Genomic DNA, 15,823 nt, shown 5'->3' with positions numbered 1-15,823 from the left:
TATTCGTCCATTTTGCCGTTTAATCAGTGGTTTTTGCGCGGCGAGGTAGCAATGCGGTGGCAGTGGGAAGCGCAGGTGCCTTTTTTGAGCACTGGCTCCCTTTGCCACCCGATACGCCGGCCTGCTGTTATGCCGCGAGAGCGGGCATAAACCTCTGGGACGAAGTTTAGGAGATGGGCAGAGTTAGTGTCTCCGCCCTGTTGCCCTTTCAAGTTGGCGTCTGTGTATCTAAGGCAACAGGTACTCACGAGGAGGAAGTGATACAACCGGAAAAGGCAGGGCTAGTTCCCCGACTTAATTCCGGAAGCTCACGGAATCCTCTTTCAGTGGCACGTAGCGTGACCAAGCGTCAGGAGACGCGAAACGGCCGTCGCTCGCCACCTCTGGGCCTGCCACCCACCTCCTTCCCACTGACCCACTACAGCACGGACACGTAAGAACTGTCACTATGGTCCGTCACTTCACTTTTGGCCATGCATGTTGAAGCGACTTGTTGTACATTGAATTGCTGCACTGTCACCCATGTGGAAATAAAGCCTTGGATGGAAGGTGCACGCTTCTGTGATCTTCTTGCTGATAATTGGAGATTACCATCACTGAAAAATGCATGACAAAATAATTTTTGGACCCACAGTTCCATGTGAGGAGAGATTTTAAAAAAACTACTTGTGGAAAACCCTCCCAGTGACCTTTCACAGATCTCGAGTGGTCCTCACTGTGATGGAAGGCTTCACTTACCAATTGAAAAGTTCACAAGTTCAGCCCACCTTACTCTTGGTTTCTAATTATATGTGCTTCAGGCTGTGGATCTACTGAAAATGTAGACGCAGCTATCGCTATTATAGGTAACCTTAGTGTAGTATTTCCATACATTCTCTGTTTCTATTGCCTCGGCTTGCATTAAAGTGTTGTAAAGCTAAAGACACGCTTGCAACTTATGCTGGGAATACACCATACGTTTTTTCAGCAGATAGATGGTTCGATAGATAATTTCCGACATGTCCGATCTTATTTTCGTTTTTTCATTTTTCTGATCGATTTCTCAAAGAAGTGAATGGAAATTGATAAGGAACGATAAGAAAATCAATTGGAAATATAATCGGACAGTAAAGCGACTGAAAAATCTCATTGTGTATTCCCAGCATTAGACTGCCCAAAATAATTGGTTGTGATTGTTTCACACATCTTTTTCCAAGTTTGTATAGTGCTCTACTGACACCTGACAACTTTTTGTTAACAATCAGACAAACTAGAAAACAGTGCCTTATTTGCTTTTGTTGTTAGTCACTGCAGGTGCTACCAGCTTGCTCTCGCTCATCCTCCCCCCTCCTCTCTTGCTTCATTGAGCAGAACACTCTGATGAAACAGGGAAAAGCTGTATGAAATGATAAAGAATGATAGTTTCTGAAGACCATTTTTGCAAGTGTGTTTTTCAGTTCTACTGTATTTTTTTTATAGGCCATACATCTGTGGAAAACATCTGCTGGCAAGGTACGTGTCCATTTACCTTTCACGTTGAGCTTGATTATGAGAGCGCTGTTCCTAGGTCATACATGTCAAAGTCTGGCCAGCAGAGCCATCAAATTTGGCCCACTTTGCATTTCCCCACTTTGCATTAATTTTGGCCCACCTGGCCACCAGAGAAGCTAAAGGTGAAGCCCTAGATTACCAGGGAAACCATATGGAGTAGGGAGGGGAAATGCACTAGACACCAGGGAACTGTATGGGGAGGGAGGAGGCATTAGACACCAAATAAGAGGGAAGTTAGGACATTGTAAGAGGGAAGGGACAACAGAGACCTGTATGGGGGGGGGGGGGGTACTAGACACCAGGGAACAGTATGGGGGGGTAGGACCACTGGATGCCAGGAAAGTGAATAGGGGGAGGAGGACAACTAGACACCAAGAGACTATATGGAGGGTCACTAGACATCACGGAAGTGTAAAGGGGATGGAGGTTGACATTAGACATCAAGAAACTTTTAAAAGGAAGGGAGGTGGCTACTAGACTTTGAAGTTATTCAGCAACTTGTTCCCATTGTTCAATTTCAGTTTGACACCCCTGCTCTAGGTCGATGTCATTTTGTTTCTGGCTTTCATAAATGAACCTACAGTCTGGGCACTGTTTACTCCTTTTTGGTACTCTGTTAGTTGCCTCTTATTTTGAAAATTCACATCTTTTATGACAGCCAATTTATGTTATGATTCAACTTAGAATTTGCAGATGTTATTTACTTACTTCATTGTCATAACTTTGACCATCATTTTTAGACATGTTTGTATGACAGATATTTGTTCATTGGGCTGTAAACTTCACTGTGTTAAAGGGAACCTGAAGTGAGTAAAATTATTTAAAATAAACACGACATACCTGCAAATTAATATTACATACTAACCTCACTGTCAGTTCCTTTCAGAAGCTCACCATTTTCTTCTTCCAGTGATCCCTTCCAGTTCTGGAAATATTGAAATATACCAGTTGCTGTCAGTTATACATCAGCAGCTGTTAGTTACAACTGAATGTGCTAGGTAATGTCCATGTTTTCCTCTGGCTGAAGTGTGTGATATTACAGTTTAACAGTGTGCTGACCAGGAAGCTGTTATGGGGTAACGGCCATTTTTAAAATGGATGACAGAGAATTCCATTGATCACAGTGGACAAATGGGACGCAGGAGAGGAGAAAGAGATTGAGGAGTAGACTACACAGGAGTTAAGTATGACCTGTGTATGGTTATTTTGACTTTTTATTTTCAGTTCAGGTTCTCTTTAAGGACTGATGTGAACAGCTCACATAACCTGTAATCTTTTTGAAATTTACAATATTTGATGCAGTCATTCATTGCATGCATTTTCAATGAAATTGTTTTTTCATTCATTACGGAATCACATGGAAAGATTGCTACATATACGGCCACCATTTTAGTTTTGTTGTTTTGATCATTTTGTCCTGTAGGTGAAAATTAGTAGGATAAAACAGGAAGCAAAGTCATGGCAAAGTCATGGTCACGCCATTAAAACCAGTAAATAAGGGACTCACTAATCAATAATTTGATCATGTTCCACTCTCACGATGTTTAATTCTGTTCCGTAAGTGGAAGTGACAAAAGATAACATCACCACCATCCAATCAGAAACTCATCATGTGGATATTGAGTACTCCCACTTCCTGTTTATTCCTACATGGATGTGCCATTGGCACATAATTACACGTTTGTGGCCATCCAATCAGAGACTAAAGAAGACAAAATAACTGATTATAGGAACATGGCCCAAATGCAATTAAGTTTTTCTCCTAGAAGATAATTTTTCATATTGTATTTAAAAGAATTTTCAGCACTTAGCAATTGACAAATTACCAAAAAAGTAGGTAAAAAGTATTATCAAAATTATTTTGAGTATTTTCTTGCTTGCTGGTGGTCCAAAAGTTTAAAATAAAAGTAGGAAAAAGTGAATTGCGTATTGTGTCACTTTTGCTGCATGTTTTGCCCTACACTATTCTAACTGCTGGAATAATTACGGTATGTAGGAAAAAATGGTCACCTCTTATTTTGATGCATAAACATAGAAAACAAGCATAGGAATGACATTCACAATAAAAAGAGAAACATATCACATTGACTTTGTTTTTTATTGGCTATAGAGCAGTGATCACTGTGCACAGGGTGGAGGAGGGGTCAGAGGGAGAGTACGGCATTGCAGTAGGTCAAGCCTCCCCCTGTGCGACGTTAACCCTTTCACACAAATGGCTCAGCCTATCCCCCAACTAGCAGGGACATCTTCTGGCGTTGCAGCTGGCAACAATTGGGTTAATTCTGTAGAAGTTGCAGCTAGCGGGACCCCCATGTCGCTCCCCCACCGGAACCGCATTGCTGACTGTAACTCCACATATTGCTGGCCCTGCAGGACAGGAATTCAGTGCGCCAGAGACAACAGGCAGGATTGCCACAGCTCTACCTAACGTAAGGTAACAGTTTATGACTTCAGATTAACAGGACAGATTCAGACAACACTACGCATCTATATCAGTGATTATCTGGCTGTAAGTTATTGGAGAAGAATAAGACATGACTAGTTTCCTATATAAAGAAGGCGGTGGCCGTGATCATTAACCCCTTTTGTTGCAGGAGTACCCTGAAGAGCGGTTGCAGGATTCACTTCGGAGGACTCTTCGGTAACTCTGAGCTGAAATTCCTTTAAGTGCAGATGAAAGGATCCCTGCTGATGCCACATGCATTCACGCATTGCTAGGCATGCTTCTCAGAAGAGGAGTGAGCATAGGGGAGATGAAGGAAGATGAAGTACCTGGGTGCCTCCTTCACTCTCAGGAGGCCGCTGTACTTCTCCAGGAGGGCCCACCAGTCTCTCTCTCTCCCTCTCTGCCAGGGAATGCTGATTGCACGGATGTCCCCTGCCGGTTTGGAGATTTTGCAGCTGGCATGAGGTGGAGGATCGGGGAAAGGAGGGACTGTCTTTTATTTTTATGATTGAGGAACAGAGAGAGGGAGATGGAAGGGAGAATTCACATCCAACATCCAAGGTCAAGATTGCTGGAAAAGAAGAGAAGAATGTAAATTGCATGTCCCCTTTAGGCCTACAGATTCCATACACTATACCAGCGTTTTTCAACCGGTGTGCCGCGGCACACTAGTGTGCCGCAGGATGTTGCCTGGTGTGCCGTACAGGTCTGGCCTCTCGCCAGACCTGTACCTACTGTAGGGCGCAGGAGGGGGGAAGCAGCGCTAGAAGGAGGGGCAGTGGAGGCAGCGGTGGGGAGGGGGGAAATATCCCCCCTCCCTCACCTGGGACCCCTCCTTCTGCCTCTCTCCCCCTCCATTTAGCGGTGGCAAGTGCGGCTCGGCGGCGGGGAGGCATGCGGAGAATTACTCACCACTTCCGCGTTCCAAGCGCTGGCAGCGTCATGTCGTCAGATCTCCGCCTTCAATGCCGCCCACTGTGCTTCCTGATTAGCGGAAGCACAGTGGGCGGCATTGAAGGCGGAGATGTGTGACGACATGACGTTGCCGGCGCTTGGAACGTGGAAGTGGTGAGTAATTCTGCGCATGTCTCCTCGCCGCCGAGCCGCACTTGCCACCGCTAAATGGAGGGGGAGAGAGGCAGAAGGAGGGGTCCCAGGTGAGGGAGGGGGGGGATATTTCCCCCCTCCCCACCGCTGCCTCCACTGCCCCTCCTTCTAGTGCTGCTGCCCCCCTCCTGGGCATCTATACTGGGGGGAACTGTACTAGCTAGACTGGGGGCAATTAAACTAGCTATACTGGGGGCAACTAAACTAGCTATACTGGGGGCAACGAAACTACCTACACTGGAGGCAACAAAACTAGCTATACTGGGGGCAACTAAACTAGCTATACTGGGGGCAACGAAACTACCTACACTGGGGGCAACGAAACTAGCTATACTGGGGGCAACTAAACTAGCTATACTGGGGGCAACTAAACTAGCTATACTGGGCTCTATACTGGGGCACTACCTACCTATACTGGGCATTACCTACCTATACTGGGCACTATGCTAGCTATACTGGGCACTATGCTAGCTATACTGGGCACTATGCTAGCTATACTGGGCACCATGCTAGCTATACTGGGCACTATACTAACTATACTAGCTATCTGGGCACTATACTAGCTATACTGGGCACTATACTAGCTATACTGGGGCACTATACTGGGGTAACTATACTAACCATACTGGGGCAACTAAACTCCCTATACTGGGGCAACTATGCTAGCTATGCAGCCGCACCCCAGCCCCCACCCCCTTATAGCACGGCACTGTCCACTAGGTCGCGCAAACACCCGCCCGTTCCCCGGAGAAAAATATGGTCAGAAAACGTTCCCCGGGCCGGAAAAGGTTGGGAATCACTGCACTATACTGCCCGAAGGTTGTTAATATGCATTAACCCAGAGGCTGAGAGATCCCCATGACAACCTGGCAACTGTCATCTTTTATATTACAAGGCTTTAGATCAGTTTTATTTCAAATTCATCCTATATTATATTAACTGAAGGTTGTAAATTCAGTATGAACCTACCTGAAAGCACCTGTGGGTGGCGGTTTAGTAAGGGTGGCACAGTTGTGGATGCTTAGTGCAGCAGTGGCTTAAAGTGGGTCACGAGATTGTGGGCAGTAGCTTAGTGTGGGTGGAGGCATACTGAAATATGCGTGGCTGCACCTGTGGGCGGTGGCTTAGTGTGGGCGGACTCTTTTGAGAAAGGTTTTTTTTTCCCTGGTATTAAATAATCAAAATGGGATTTTATTACATAGTTACTGTAATAGTTATGTGAGTTGAAGAAAAAGGCATAAATGTGTCGAGTTCAACCAGAACATTAAAGGGAACCTAAACTGAGAAGGATATGGATATTTCCTTTTAAAATAATACCATTTGCCTGACTCTCCTGCTGATCCTGTGTCTCTAATACTTTTAGCCATAGCCCTTTAACAAGCATGCAGATCAGGTGCTCTGACTGAAGTCAGACTGGATTAGCTGCATGCTTGTTTCAGGTGTGTGATTCAGCCACTGCTGCAGCCAAATAGACCAGCAGGACTACCAGGCAACTGGTATTGTTTAAAAGGAAACATCCATATCCCTCTCAGTTTAGGTTCCATTTAAGTACAACACCAGCCTGCTCCCTCACACATCCCTGTTGATCCAGAGGAAGGTGAAAAACCCTTACAAGGCATGGTCCAATTAGCCCCAAAGGGAAAAAAATCCTTCCATACAGCAATCAGATAAAATCCCTGGATCAACAAGACCGGGAATTACCAAGTAATTATAGCCATGGATGTCTTTCAACTCAAGGAAAGCATCTAATGCCCCCTTGAAGGGACTCTCTAGGCAGGAGAAGTGCGCTCTCTAAGTATCTCTACAGCGGCTGCTGGAAAGATACGCAAACAGTGCACTTCACTTACGTCAGACTAGCTCCGACTGACGGAAGTGCGGGGACCCGGTATCGGAGCTGCAGGAAGACTGAGGGCGACGGCATGGGAGCATTCCGTGGGTATGGGGCTGGAGGAAGCCCCAGGTATGTATAAAAGGTTTTATTTCATCCAGCTCTGGTACACTTTAAACACAGATATAGCATTTGCCATAACTACTTCCTGTGGCAGTACATTCCACATTTGAATTACTCTTACTGCAAAGAACCCTTTCCTAAATAGATGGATAAAACGTTTTTCCTCCATTTGCAGATCATGTTCTCTAGTCCTTTGTGAAGGCCTAGGGACAAAAAGCTAATCTGCCAAGCTTTTATATTGCCCTCTGATGCATTTAATGAAATCTCCTATAAAATGTATTTTCTCCTAACTACAAAAGCCCAGTTTATCTAGCTTTTCCTGGTAGACCTTCCATCCCTCTAATCAATGTTATTGCTCATCTCTGCATCTGCTCTAAAATGGCAATATCTTTTATCTTTATATTGACTATGCGAGTTTGCACTTATGAGCAGAGGTATGACTAGAAATGATGAGGCCCTGTAAAAAAAATTGTGATTACCACAGATCCTAGGTGCACTTGAGAAATGGCACACATGGATATGAGTAACTTACTGTACACTCATATGCAACACATTAGGTGCAAGGAAGCAGAAGTGTATAGATGTCACCCATAGATGCAGATCCTGCAGGAAAGCTGTGGTGGAATGTGTCTCACAAACATGCTATTAGAAAAAACAGTAAAGCCACTGCTGGATATTCTAACCAGTGATGTCACTTCCTGCATGGAAGATATTCATTTACCGTCTTCAGGAAAAACACCATAATCTTAATTACAGCTTCCCTGCAGACTCTGTGACTAGCTGGCATACGGAGCAGGTGGCGGGATCTCAAATGCTCCCGGACCTCATGGCAGCTGCTACAACTATTGCTATGCCCCTACTTACCATGAATTGTGTGTGTGTGTGTGTTAGTTGAATGCTTTATAAATACATAATAATAATTTTGTTCAGTTTTTTTTTAAATCCTGCTAAGTAATGTAGAACCTGCTTGTAATGTGTTGTGGGCACATAAGCAGAGCCCATATACAAAGCCCTCTGCTTCAAGATGATGCCATGGTTTCAGTACAGTACACATTACCTGTTGTTTTTCTTCAGGCTCCTCAGGGGAGGGCTCTGTCTCACAATACACCACGGCCTTTGTGACCAGCATATCCGGGTGTTGTAATTTAGCTTCTTTTATAGCCATTGCCAGAGCCTAGAGATCAGGTAGAGTGAAATTAATATTATGTAATGATCTTTGGTTAGATGACATGGAAGTAGCCCAACACATGCTGTTTTTTCCAGCACATTTAAACATTGTGATTGTATCTGCCAGCAATCATTTCACTTCAGCCAACCCAGTTAATACATATTTAAGTGGAACTAAACTCTGAACTTCCTTTCTGCTTTAAAGGACTCACGAGGCGAAATACTCAAAAAAAGTTAAATACCTGCATGAAATTTTAATGGAAGGACACCATCCGCGCCCTTTTGTGCTGTTCCCCCTACTGCTCAATAGCCCCCCGGGCTGGCTCCCGACCCCACAGCCCGGATCAGGCTCTCCTGCCTCCACTAAAATGGGCGCTTGAGCTGGCCGCGGCTGCGCAGTCCACACAGACGCGAGTGCGGCTACGTAGCTGTAGGGCCTCCCCCCGATCCACGCTACAGTCTGTCTCCTGCAGGTATTAAACTTTTTTTGAGTCCTTTAAAGATTAGTCACCACATGATAAGCTTTATGGAAAAAATGTCTTCATTACAATTTATGGAAATCCTAAAAAAACTGACATTTTAGCTTACTGTAGTTTTACTTTCCAGGGAGCACTGAACGGGTTAAATCTCTGTGTTTACTGTATAAGGAGAGCTACCTAAGCAGAGCTCCTCTGTAGTCTATTCACAGTTGCTGATAATAACTATTTAGACACTTTAATCTGGCTAACAAACGAAAGAACACAGAGCAGTGAATTTCTTCAGCTACCATGGCCTCAATTCACTAAGCAGTTTAGACTAGTCTACTGATGGTTTTTAGTCTACTGATGGTTTGGTCACTTGCATCAAAGGGGAATTCACTAATAATTACCAAATATTTTAGACCTGGTCTAAAACATTTGGTAATAAGGTCGGTAAAGCAGGGGAAATGATCAAAAGATGCAATTCACAAACGAGTAGCTATGACTGACATCCTTCTCCTCTGATGAGCTCTCCTTTGGATACTATTAAACTCCTGCATAATTAATTCAAAAGGTTCCATCCTCACGTCTAAAATACCTCACAGAATTACTTTACCAACAGAAATCATCTGGTCTAATCTCTGTCAGAAAAAGTGGGAGTGGTTACTCCTTGTTTGACTTTGTGAATTGCATCTTTTGATCATTTCCCCTGCTTTACCGACATAATTACTGAATGTTTTAGACCAGGTCTAAAACATTTCACCAAACCATCAGTAGACTAAAAACCATCAGTAGACTAGTCTAAACTGCTTAGTGAATTGAGGCCATTATCTGGAATAAGGACTTTTCATTGTGTACTGTGCAAGAGACATTTTAATAAACATCACTTTCATTTTAGAGAATTTTTTGACTGGTAATGGAGGTAATTTATTGTCAATTAGATGGCCAGTGGACTGACAGCTGCCATAGTTTTGTGCTGCACTGAACGTAGTAAAATTAGCAGGGCAAAGGTTCACTCGATTACTGTCAAATTTTCCCATAGATAAAATTGAAATTGCATGATCGTGAATGGATCACTTCTCAACCAATCCCTTTTTTGATCAGGAAAAATCAGTCACTTGTATGTGTCCACAATCAACCCATGTCCGAGTGTTTATTTACAGTACATACCCAGCTGTAACTATCTTTATAAATATGTGGTGCCCAGCTAAGCCAGACCAGATCAGCCAGGATTAGTGGTATATTATGTGGGCCTAAAGGGAACCAAAAGGCCTCTAGTGAAAACACTACAAAGTCTTCTTAAAGGATACCCGAAGTGACGTGACATGATGAGATAGACATGTGTATATACAGTGCCAAGCACACAAATAACTATGCTGTGTTCCTTTTTTTTTTTTCTCTGCCTGAAAGAGGTAAATATCAGGTATGTAAGTGGCTGACTCAGTCCTGACTCAGACAGGAAGTGACTACATTGTGACCCTCTCTGATAAGAAATTCCCCTTTTTATCTCTTTCTTGCTCTCAGAAGCCATTTTCTGCTAGGAAAGTGTTTTGTAGTTGGAATTTCTGATCAGTGATATTTAACTCTTTCAGACAGAGAAAGAAAAAAATGATCACAGCATAGTTATCTGTGTCCTAGGCACTGTACATACACATGTCTATCTCATCATATCACATGTCACTTCGAAATCCTTTAACATAGAAGGTAACAGCCATGGGCATCCGCAGAAAATTTTCCAGGGGTGGTCAAAAATGGGGGGGGCGTAAATCTACGAAATGTGGGTGTGGCCATGAACCACGATGTGGATCTAAATTTACATGAACTTAGCAATGGTGGAACATTAAACTAGGGCTATGGTAGGGATTAATTTGCGACCGACACAGGTGCCCCCCTCCCCCCAGTTTAGGTAGTGACAGGGAAACTTAAGCCATGCCTCCTGTGTGGCATTAAGCTACACCCCAGATTTTGCAGGAGGGTGCCAGTGTGTGTGGAGGACAGCAGAAAGGCAGAGAGAGAGAGAGACTGCAGAGAGACACAGCTGAGAGGGAGAGTGACAGATGAGAGGCAGAGAGAAAGACAGCAAAGAGAAAGAGAGAGAGCAGAAAGGCAGAGAGGGAAAGCAGGGGGCGGAGAGAGAGCAAAAGAGAGAAAGAGACAGCAGAAAGACAGAGAGACAGCAGAAAGGCAGAGAGAGAGAACAGAAAGACAGAGAGAGAGAGAGAGAGAAAGCAAAAAGGCAGAGAGAGAGAGCACAAGCAGAAAGGCAGAGAGAGAGAGCGGGCAGAAAGGCAGAGAGAGAACCAGCAGAAAGCAGAGAGAGACAGCAGAAAGGCAGAGAGACACAGCAGAGAGAGAGAGAAGAAAGGCAGAGAGAGAGAGAGCAGAAAGGCAGAGATAGATAGATAGATAGATAGAGAGAGAGAGAGAGAGAGAGAGAGAAGAAAGGCAGAGAGAGAGAGACAGCAGAAAGGCAGAGAGAGAGAGAGAGACAGCAGAGAGAGAGTTGAGAGGCAGAGAAAGAGAGACAGCAGAAAGGCAGAGAGAGAGACAGCATAGAAGCAGAGAGAGAGAAAGAAAGAAAGCAGAAAGGCAGAGAGAGCAGAAAGGCAGAGAGAGAGAGCAGAAAGGCAGAGAGAAAGACAGCATAGACGGAGAGAGAGAGAGACAGCAGAAAAGCAGAGAGAGAGAGAGCACAGAAAGGCAGAGAGACAGCAGAAAGGCAGAGAGAGAGAGAGCAGAAAGGCAGAGAGAGAGAGAGAGAGAGAGCGCAGAAAGGCAGAGAGAGAGAAGCAGAAAGGCAGAGAGAGAGAGATAGCAGGGAGAGATAGAGTTGAGAGGCAGAGAAAGAGCGACCACAGAAAGGCAGAGAGAGAGAGACAGCAGAAAGGCAGAGAGAGAGCATGACAGCAGAAAGGGACATCAGAAAGGCAGAGAGAGTATAGTTGCCCCCAGTATAGCTAGTATAGTTGCCCCCAGTATAGTTGCCCCTAGTATAACTAGTATAGTTGCCCCCAGTGTAGGTAGTATAGTAACCCCCAGTATAGCTAGTATAGTTGCCCTCGTATTAGTATAGTTGCCCCCAGTGTAGATAGTATAGTCGCCCCCAGTATAGCTAGTGTAGTTGCCCCCAGTATTAGTATAGTTACCCCCAGTATTAGCTAGTATAGTTGCCAAAGTATAGTATAGTTGCCCCCGGTATGGGGGTAGCTTGGTAGGAGCTACAGCGGCAGGGAGGGGGGCCAGACCCCCTCACCTCCCTTACCTTCTGGCGTTTCCCCCTTCCAAATTAGCAGCGGCAAACAAAATCGAGCACCAGCGGGTGGAGAGGAATTACTCAGCTTCTTCCTGCGTTCCAGGCGATGGCGCGCAGCGTCATCATCACGTGACACTGGTCTCTGACTTCTTCGCTGCTCACTGTGTTTCCGCTAATCAGGAAGCACAGAGCGGTGGAGAAGGCGGTGACCAGTGTCACGTGACGATGACGCTGCGCGCCACCACCTGGAACGCAGGTAGAAGGTTAGTAATTCCTCTCTATCCGCTGATGCCCGCTTCTGTTTGCCGCTGCTAATTTGGAGGGGGAAGGTGAGGGAGCAAAAGAGGGGATCCAGGTGAGGGAGGTGGGGGGTTTGGCCCCCCCTCCATACCCCTGTCCCCGCTGCCCCTCCTTTTGTGTTTGTGGGACGGGTGGCTAGGGGAGGCAGCAGCTGGCTGGGGGGGGGGGGGGGGGCGCGCATGCACCGTTTTGCCCAACGTGCGGACGCCCACGGTAACAGCATCTGCAACTACTGTTTAAAGGCCTGTACACACAGTAGATTAAAGTCAGCACAGGTGGACGATATCAACCTCCTCTGCCGATAACCTGGTATGTGTACAGCAGCCCCGACCCAGCTTAGCCAGCGATCTACTGGGCAGATCAACTTGGTTGAGTGACGACAGCTTTGTTCTTACCGCTTGCCCCGTCCGCCATGTGACATCACATCTGTGCCGCACTGATGGCCCTCTGCCTCCCCACATAGCAAAAGAACCCGTTGTTGGCCCACAGGCTAACCATATCTGTACAGTCTAGGCTCAGTGATGTTGCCCTAGGGATTGGGCTTTCAGAAGGCAATACTTAACGCCATAGTGTGTAAGGTAAAATGTGTCACTGCTTTACAAATGCACCATAACAACATTCTGAAAACCTCACTCCATCTTATTTTTAGTTTATATCGTTTATATACTGTATTTATCTTTTGGATAGACTGGGAAAGGGTTGGTAGAGCTGCTTGAGTTTTATTGCTGTCTGGGTTACATTTTCGTTCTTCTCACTTCCTGCACTACTGTCAGGAGCAGAGAGAAAACCAAAATATCCCTAAAAAGGACACAGAAGGCAGCAATAAACATTGTTTTAGTAGTGTGGAAAAGTATTCGAACATTTGCAAAGCTTTTATTGCAGCCCAGGTCCCTGTAGACAAGTTACCTCACTTCCTGTAGCAGATTTACTTATACAGACAACTATAAAACTTGACAAAGGAGCTTACCTTTCCCCATTCATCAAAACAAAAATAAAATGTCTTGACCGGAGTTAATAGTTTATATTTTTTAGCATGTGTTCCATTAACCTCCTTAGCGGTAACCCCGTGTGTGACACGGGGTAAGCCGCCGGAGGGTGCCGCTCAGGCCCTGCTGGGCCGATTTAAATAATTTTTTTTTTGCTGGACGCAGCTAGCACTTTGCTAGCTGCGCCAGCACCCCGATTGCCGCCGCCGCGTGCCCGATCGCCGCTATCCGGTGAGGCGCGCGGCACCCCCCCCCCCAGACCCCGTGCGCTGCCTGGCCAATCAGTGCCAGGCAGCGCCGAGGGTTGGATCTGGAGTCCCAATGACGTCCCGACGTCGCTGACGTCGGTGACGTCATCCCGCCCCTGTTGCCATGGCGACGGGGAAGCCCTCCAGGAAATCCCGTTCTTTGAACGGGATTTCCTGATCGGAGATCGCCGAAGGCGATCGAAGCGGGTGGGGGGATGCCGCTGAGCAGCGGCTATCATGTAGCGAGCCCTGGGCTCGCTACATGATTTAAAAAAGAAAAAAAATTAAAAACACTGCTGCGCTGCCACCTGGCGGTATTTTTCATACCGCCAAGGGGGTTAACTGTGTTTCAAGGGGCGAAAATTGTTAAAATATACTTACCTCGATGATCTAGCAGAGCTCCCCAACCCTGTCCTCAAGGCCCACCAACAGTACATGTTTTGCAGGAAACCACAAGCATTCACAGGTGGGGTAATTAGTTTCTCAGCATAGCTGATTAACCAACTCTGTAGATTTCCACAAAACATGTACCGTTGGTGGGCCTTGAGGACAGGGTTGGGGAACACTGAACTATAGGGTCTCCAGACACCTCCAGGTTCCTTATTGGCCCTGGCCTCCCCTCTAGCTTGCCGCTGTAGTCCGTGTTTGGAGCTCTGGTGATACCTCCATGGTACATGCACTGTCCATTTGCGTGCCTTCTCTGAATGTGCTCCCACACAGCTTTGTGTAGCAGCCGTCAGCTGTGTATGTGCATTTCTGATTGTTTACAAACTGCGTGTGCATTGCACTAGGCCATGGCTAATTTGTATAGCCATGCAGGAGTGTGATCATGGGTGAACTGTGCAAGCAGTGGGCTTCAACTAATCCCATTAGGAGCTATGAACAGGGGCTACAGCGGCAAGATGGAGGGGAGGCCAGACACAATAAGGAGGCTTTTTCGTTTACACTCGTAAACAGTTTTACACACACACAAAATTTAAACTTTTTTTTAATTTGGAACAAACAAAATATTACAAATAACTTTTCTTTTTTCTTCCAGCTCCACCTGTACTTCCATATGCTATAGGCAGAAGAGAAAGTCACTTTACTGTTGCAGTAAACTAGTTTCAGACTTTATATAAGCAAAACCCTGAGGCCGGTTTCACACTGCATATGCAGTGTGGCAGCTGCACCGCCAGAAACGCCTTCAGGGAATACCGTGAGACCTACTGTCTCTACCGATCAGTAAAATGAGGCCTTTTGTTTTCTCACAGATCTTGCCAGAGAAACCAACAAGTCGTGCACTAAATATATATTCCATTTTAAATTGTGATATTTAAAATTTTACTGACAAAAATAACTTTCCACTATAGTGATTTGGCAAACATGTAAAAGGGGTGTCCAGTAAAATGGACGCGGGAAAATAATCATAATAGAATATGTGTATTTTACCGATGTTCTATTATCCTCAAATCCCGATAGTAGAATATTGGTAATCATACCGATATTCTACTATGCCCCTCTGTAACCTAATTCTCACACCAACCCTCCCCTATGTACTCTTAGACTAACCTCCCCACACCTAAGCCTAACCCCCAAATTGCGTATTGTTCTCCTCACCTGATTCTATCCTGGAGCCTTGGCTTGGGTGTCTATATTGAATCAGAGAGAAGCTGTTCTTTGTGCACCTAGTGCCTATATTACTGTGCATAATAACAGCGGCTGCCCATCCAACCACAAATCGGATTGCATAAAACCTAATTACTCAGTGGATGCTAGTTAGCTGCTACATTACATGATACCCTAAAGCAGCACTCAAATAACCAGGCGCGATCTCGTGCCCATTTTACCTATTTTGGATTTGACTTACCTGTTCTTGGTCCACATCCTCATCCCCGGTAATAATTATTCTCTTCTCTATCCTCGTCTCAGAGAATCCACCTTTTACTGTCTGTATAGGAAACAAAGATGAGGAAGTGAGACTGATACACATTGCTGTACTGAAGCCATTTATTATTCAGTATTGTGTTTATGTTCCTGTCAAACAACCCTTGCTCAGTAATTGGGTTGTTTGGGTGGGATGTGCTGCTTTTGTTTCCTATGTAAGCTACAGCAGGAATCGATCACGGAAAATCAAAACCTGACAAATCTGTCACATTACCTAATCACATGCATCTCCATGAATTCAGCTACACACAAGGTACTTTGCTCAATAGTATAAGATCGATGAAAGCAGTAAGCCCCTCTATACCGATTCTAAGAAGAGAGGACAGTGACATCTACTGGCTGTAGTGGTAGTTCCAGAGAGACCCAACAGGGGAAAAGACACGACCCGTCACTGTAGCCACGTGAAAGAACACAACCAGAGAAGCACAGGAGGGAGCACTGGTTGAGGAAG

At 45.4% G+C, this 15,823-nt stretch overlaps 1 protein-coding gene across 12 annotated transcripts in view; it reads right to left on the bottom strand.

Annotated features, from left to right (window-relative positions):
- Window positions 1–3,609: 3,609 nt before the first annotated feature.
- EPB41L1 (erythrocyte membrane protein band 4.1 like 1) overlaps window positions 3,610–15,823 on the bottom strand; it is a 258,463-nt gene continuing 246,249 nt past the window's right edge. For all 12 annotated transcript variants that reach the window (XM_068264529.1, XM_068264528.1, XM_068264533.1 and 9 more), the window contains 3 exons: window positions 15,296–15,376; window positions 8,092–8,208; window positions 3,610–4,547 (listed from right to left, as the gene is read on the bottom strand). In XM_068264529.1, the coding sequence (XP_068120630.1) occupies window positions 4,539–4,547; window positions 8,092–8,208; window positions 15,296–15,376 (207 nt within the window). In that variant the 3' untranslated portion in view covers window positions 3,610–4,538. The remainder of the gene's footprint in view (window positions 4,548–8,091; window positions 8,209–15,295; window positions 15,377–15,823) is intronic.

Source organism: Hyperolius riggenbachi, chromosome 12 (genome assembly GCF_040937935.1).
Source record: "Hyperolius riggenbachi isolate aHypRig1 chromosome 12, aHypRig1.pri, whole genome shotgun sequence".
In the NCBI taxonomy this organism is placed as follows: domain Eukaryota; kingdom Metazoa; phylum Chordata; class Amphibia; order Anura; family Hyperoliidae; genus Hyperolius; species Hyperolius riggenbachi.
Note: the sequence above shows the minus strand (reverse complement) of the source record. Positions and strands in the feature narration are given on the sequence as shown.